Source organism: Rhinolophus ferrumequinum, chromosome 21, assembly GCF_004115265.2.
Source record: "Rhinolophus ferrumequinum isolate MPI-CBG mRhiFer1 chromosome 21, mRhiFer1_v1.p, whole genome shotgun sequence".
In the NCBI taxonomy this organism is placed as follows: domain Eukaryota; kingdom Metazoa; phylum Chordata; class Mammalia; order Chiroptera; family Rhinolophidae; genus Rhinolophus; species Rhinolophus ferrumequinum.
The window spans coordinates 43013621-43019664 of NC_046304.1; the positions used below are offsets into that span (position 1 = coordinate 43013621).

At 43.1% G+C, this 6044-nt stretch overlaps 1 protein-coding gene across 2 annotated transcripts in view; it reads right to left on the reverse strand.

Annotated features, from left to right (window-relative positions):
• The window catches only part of SMURF2 (SMAD specific E3 ubiquitin protein ligase 2), a 90876-nt gene extending 86240 nt beyond the window's left edge, over positions 1-4636 (reverse strand). Inside the window, exon 1 of one of the 2 annotated variants that reach the window (XM_033091137.1) lies at positions 4372-4636. In XM_033091137.1, coding sequence (XP_032947028.1) covers positions 4372-4423 — 52 coding nt within the window. In that variant the 5' untranslated portion in view covers positions 4424-4636. The remainder of the gene's footprint in view (positions 1-4371) is intronic. The other variant, XM_033091139.1, reaches the window with a different exon arrangement.
• Between the last annotated feature and the right edge of the window lie 1408 nt (positions 4637-6044).

The window sequence follows — 6044 nt, forward strand, 5'->3', positions numbered from 1 at the left end:
CAAATGGAAAGTATTTATGTTTCCACACAAAATCTTGTAAGTTTGTAACAGACTCTCTAGACAACTTAGTTTCTGATGTGTACTTAACCAACTTTCTCCTATCTCTTAGAGCTACTGTGAGAATTAAAAGTGATAATAGGTGTAAACTTAATAGAGTATCTGGCACTTAATAAGCATTCAATACGTGTCAGTCATATGGAAACACATAACAATGCTGATTGCAAAAGTATATTTCAAGGGTCCAGTATTCTTAGAGAAAGTAACAAAAACAAAATGAGGGCAAAGCAGTTAAGAACAGGGTTAAACAACGTATCACCACATAGCCAGGGTCAAACAGGTCTCTCTACACACCACAATGATATCCTCACACTACAGCACAATAATTTATACTCAAAATTATGCTGAATCGTAAATAAAATACTAAGTTCTGTTAAGCATGGTCTATTTGAAAGAAGTAGGATATATTACATCTTTAAAAGCTTTCAAAATCTTTAAAAGACATCAAAAATGGCTAAATAGAAATCTTGTGTGCCTAAAATGTAGCTCTTCATTTACTTTAAAAATTAAGTTATATGCTGAATATGCTAAATTATATGCTAAATAAATGATGGTAGTAGTTGTGATAGTTACAATTCAAGAGGAAAACACACACACACACACACACACACACACACACACACACTTGACTCACAAATGAAAACTAAACTACATGAAGCACCTAGGCAGGTCCAACTGCCTATATGAAGGTTAGACTAGAAGAGATAATGTAAAGAGAAAAGGAAGGCGCTAAACCAGATTGGCTTCCTCTTCAGAAACCAAGAAAATAAAATGAATTGCGGATATTCAAATCACTTAACACCCCTAGAAAAAGTCATTATGGTTTACAGGCACATTCCTACTTAAAAACCTGTGAGTTATGATCAAGTTGCAATTTTTAAAGTCTTGAATCAATAAAATACGAAAGAAAACAATACTAAGATGCCATCATATCTAAAGTGAGACTTAAAGTTAATTTTCCCTCAGCGACAGACAAGGTTAACCTCATTACTGCCAAGAGTTTTATAAATTAATAACATGAGGAGCGTACAAAAACATTTAAATTACAAAAAGGCTCTGGAGAAGTAATCTGTTACTTCTCCAGATCTAAGAATTTTAAATATTAGAAATTATACTAAACTGCTTTTTCCAGTCTTTGGTTTTCAAAAACAATGATATAAAACAAAAATTACCCCAAATTCTTTACTATAACCAAATACAAAGAATAGGTTCTATCCAAACCATTTTAAGAAAAACCTATATCAGATATTCATAAGTATAATGCATACAAATTTCACATTTTACAATCAATTTGCTCTAGAAATACTTACTGAAACTGATAGCTTTACCATAGGGCCCATTTTAATGACCAAGTGTTAATGTGTCATAAAGAACAGTAGCTTGATGGACCCAATCAGATTTTAACCACTAATGGCCTGAGGAATCTTAAATTTAGTATTAAATTAGCCCTGCCTTCTTAGCATCAACAAATACCAAACAGTTCACTAGTTGATTGTGGTCTTAGGAATAATATGTGGAAAAGTCTAATATCTGTTGTGGGCAGAGATCTCATAGCTCAAATATTTCTTCTCCTTCAGTTTGTGTATATGTGTGTCTGAGTGTGTGTGTGTGCGTGTGTGTCATCATGTAAGAACTGTTTACACCTTTTAGTAAAGGGGCAACTCTGTATTAAGGATATAATTGAGTAACTACAGTTCAGAAAGCACCTTGAAATCAAAGACACTCTGTAAATTTAAAATACTGGTATGGTATTAACATAAAGCAAAACCCAAAAATTTTAAAGCATCCTCCAGCCCCAGTATATTGTAAACCAAATAAAAGATCGCTGTGGGATCTACTTTTTTTTTTTTTTAATAGTGATTTTCCCCTATTATGGAATCCGGATCTAAATGAACTGTTAAACACTTAGTCTAAAGGTATGCCAAACATTTCTTAAGGTCTTAACAAAGAATCAACTTTTTAAAAAAAAACAAAACGAGGCCTAGGTTAAATATTTTATTTGGCTTCTCAAGATGGACTGAAAAGTTGGGCACCAGCTCCAGACCAATTCCTGGACACACATCAAACACAGCCCTGTCATTTATCCAGTCAGTCAAAACAATCTTTTCCATCTAACCCTTTAATGTTTATGTCCTAAAAAGCTGCTAATTGAATCCAGCTCTTGAGATCTATTTGTTAAAATATATACCATCTAATTTGTAAATGAACAAAAATGAAAAATATATGTTAACTTTCCTGGCAAAACAGAAGAAAATTCACCATATGTAACCAAAAGGGAGAGGGCAATGTTTTTAATATTTGAATAGTTTTCTCTTAAAATATGACAGAGACAAATTCCCAACCATTTTAAGAAATTGAGAGTACCTCAACTGTTTTTACAATTAAGGGGACACAGTATATTTAAAATTCCTCAGAAAAATCTAAAAATACAAAGTCAGTCTATAAATTCAGTTGTGTTTCTCCCCCCCCCCAAAAAAAAATAAGTGTAATCTTTGCTCCCAACTTTACTCATGAATTTTTATAATGTATCATTTGCAGTCAGGAAACCACAGATAAACACTTTTAGATCTATTGAGTCACACAAAAAAACCTCAAACTCATTTTATCTGCAGAAAGTAAAAATCCCTATTTTCTTCCTCATTTTCACATTATGTATATAGGCTAGAAGGAAGTAAATGGCCAATAGCCTATTTTTGATGCTTTCTGCACACCTGGAATCACAGGTTCTTTCCATAATCACTGACACAGGACTGACTCTGGAGAGGAACAGCAGTAGATAAAACTCTAAAGCAACAAACATCTCTTATAAAGGTTTCCATTGATTCATGTGAAAATAAGGAAACTGAATGGGGGAGACAGGCATCCCCTAATCCAGGTTTTCCATTAAGAAACACTCAGTTAATGATTCTTTGCAGTTTTCCCTAGGAAAAGGAAAACTGTCATGAAAGAAGTATATTTTTTAAATTGCAGCCAACATACACTCAGGCTAAATTCTCAAATACCAAGTTCACTGCAAGTCTTTATCTCAAAAGTTCAGCCAGTGGACTGGGATGTAACACACAAGCATTCAATTACAAAATTAGTCCATATAAATCTCAAAGTCTAGCGTAGGCAAACATAATTACAGTTTATTCTTACACACGCACCCACCCACACACACATACACACACACACAGATCCTCAGGAAAATGATCTTTCTCACCACACATCCAAATATCATCGTGGGTAATTTATTAATAGTGAATGGTGAAACTAGGATAACTATGCTGATTTCAATCATCTTTTTTCAAACCAAAAATATTTTTTCCTTAACATGAGGAAACACGACCGTGTAAGAATACAAAAAAATGGCACTGTAAGCATAATGGACCTGTAATGTTAAAGATTTAATGCACTTGGACTCATAAACACTTTGTAAGAGCAGCCTTCTATCTAGCAACCCCTCCAGACATTCTTTTTCATTTAGAAAAAGGCAAGCGGAGGGAGGTTGGGATCAGAGAAAAAACTTCGCTTGAAAGTTTATGTGAGCACATCCTTAGAAATGTACAAAAAAAAAAAAAAAAAAAGTGGGTTTGTAAAGCCGGTCTAGAGTTAGAAGTAAGACACAAGTTCTGCGGCCTACAAGGAACATCCCAAAACATGCTACCCTGCAATCAAACACTTCCAAAACATAGAGTGTACAATAAGCCGGAGTCGTCGGGATCAGGCAGACACACCGGAAAAGTCAACCTCAGTCTCCTTCCCTCCCAAGGACGTACGTTTCAGGTGTGTGGCACCGGCTGCTGAGACCGGCAGCAGAAAGTGAAGGTTTTGCACGCGGGCACAAGTGGGCGAACAAGTTAACAACCAGGGAACACACACACACCCTCCCGTTAAGCGCTCCATCTTTAAGGAGTGTTTACGGCGCGCAGTCAACCACCGGATTCAATAATCCCCGCACAGGAGCTCCTTATCCCCTCAACGACCCCACCTGGGCGGCAGCCCAGGGGCTGCTCCCCGAGGCTCCGGGAGAGTCGGGCTCCTCGGCCAAGGCTTTTCGATCTCAAATCTGCCTGGAATTCCAACCTGGGTCCCCCTCCCCTCAACAAAAGACCCCCGAGTCACCCTTGGCTTTTTAAAGAATTTCCAAACAAGGGCGAGTGGTTTTGCCATGACTCTCCCTGAACTAGGCCTTCCCACGTCCCCGACCCCAAACTCACCATTGATCGCGACCCTGGCCCTTCTCAAGGCCACAGACACCCCCCGCCGGCTTGCCCACCCCGCGGCTGCCCCGGCCGGGTCCCGCCGCCCGCGCGCCCCCCTACCCCCCCTCACCTGTCAGACGCAGCTTGACGGGCCCGTTCCTCCGGCCCCCAGGGTTAGACATGTCCCCGACGGCGGGGGCGGCGGCGGCGGGGCAGCGGCCGCGGCGCGGGGCCGGCAGGCGGGGCGGGGGCGACGGCGAGGCGCGACAGAGTCACCACAGCGGCCGGGGCTGGGGCCCGAGCAGCCGGCGCCGCGGCCGCCACGGCCGGAGGGTCCCGGATGTGCCGAGCGTCGTCGCCATGAGCCGCGGAGGGAGCGGGACGCCGAGCTCCCCCCTCCTCCCACTTCTCCTTCCTCGGCCCGGGCCGCACAACAAAGCGGCAGCCGCGGCCGGGCGCGCCGCCTCCGCCCGCGCCCCCGCCGCCTCCACGCAGCCGCCTGCGCCTTTCCCTCCTCTCGGCTCGGCGAGACCCCGGAGCCGACGGGGCTGGTCGACTGGGGCGGGCGGTGCTCGGCGGCGCCGGAGCAGACTCAGGGATCGGCCGCTTCCTCCTCCACCCGCCCTCTTGTCTGAGCAAACCCGGTCCTGCGGCCGCCACCGCCACTCGTCGGCTGCGGGGGGCGGGGAAGAGACGGGAGGCGGGGCTGGCGGGGCGGGGCGGGGCCGGAGGGCGGGGCCTGGGCGGGCGCGCGCTGGTGCCCGCGGCGCGGGGGCGCGAGGCCCGGCTCGGCCTAGGCGCCGCGGTCGGGGAGATGTTCCCTGCAGCAGAGTGTCCCACGCAGAACTTTAGGAGGGAGTCGGCAAAGGAAATCAGTGGCAGCGCGGAGCTCTCTGGAACAAGGAGGGGCTTAGTGTCCAGCCCACTTAAGGGAGAGCTTTTGTCCGTGCAGCGCGGACTCCATTTATTAGTCTTCCACTGCGTGCAGGACTCAGAGGATGGGGCGAACAAGGTTAGAACCGCTCCCTCTGGGAATGTAGCTTCGCTGAGGGAAAAGACACTATTTCCATACCGAAGATTCCAGCCAATCCCCAGGGATGTTTTGCTCCTGGTACCGTAGTTGCCACTTCCATCCAGGACTCACCTGGTGAAGATCAGGTTACCTGCCTGCTCGGGCTTTTTCCAGCTGTAGCATATGGATAGAAGGATAATAATACTGCCTTAAAGGATTATTAACAAGATAAACCTTGGAGAGCAATGTGTGAAAAGCTTTTCATACAGTACTGTATGTCGTTATCTCTGGAGGAAAAAAATTAAAAATGAAATAAGTGTACCTTAGCCTTTGACTCTGTAATTGCACTCTTGGGATATTCTTCTTGACGTATAATAATATGGAAGACGTTACTTGTAAAGTTTGGTTAATAACAAAAGGGGGATTGAGCAAACAGTCTGGTGAATTAGATTACATCAACCGCATGGATTTTTATGCACCCATTTAAATGACAATTATGAAGATCATCTAATGTGGAAGAGTTTACAAATAATCAAAGTTTAAAAGCAGAATAAAAAGTTGTATGTATGCATTCAAAAGTATCCAGCACAATGAAAACCAAGGATAACAGCATGAGGGATTTTTTTGTGTGCTTTGTTTAAGGCTGTTATAACATTAATGCAAGTTTAAATGTTTAACAAAGTCTGTAATATATTTTAATCCTAAATCAGTGTCAATGGTAATTTTCAATTCATCAGTGATGTCACTTCATTCTCCAGGTGAAGTTTCCTCCAAGAGCATCTCATCAGTCT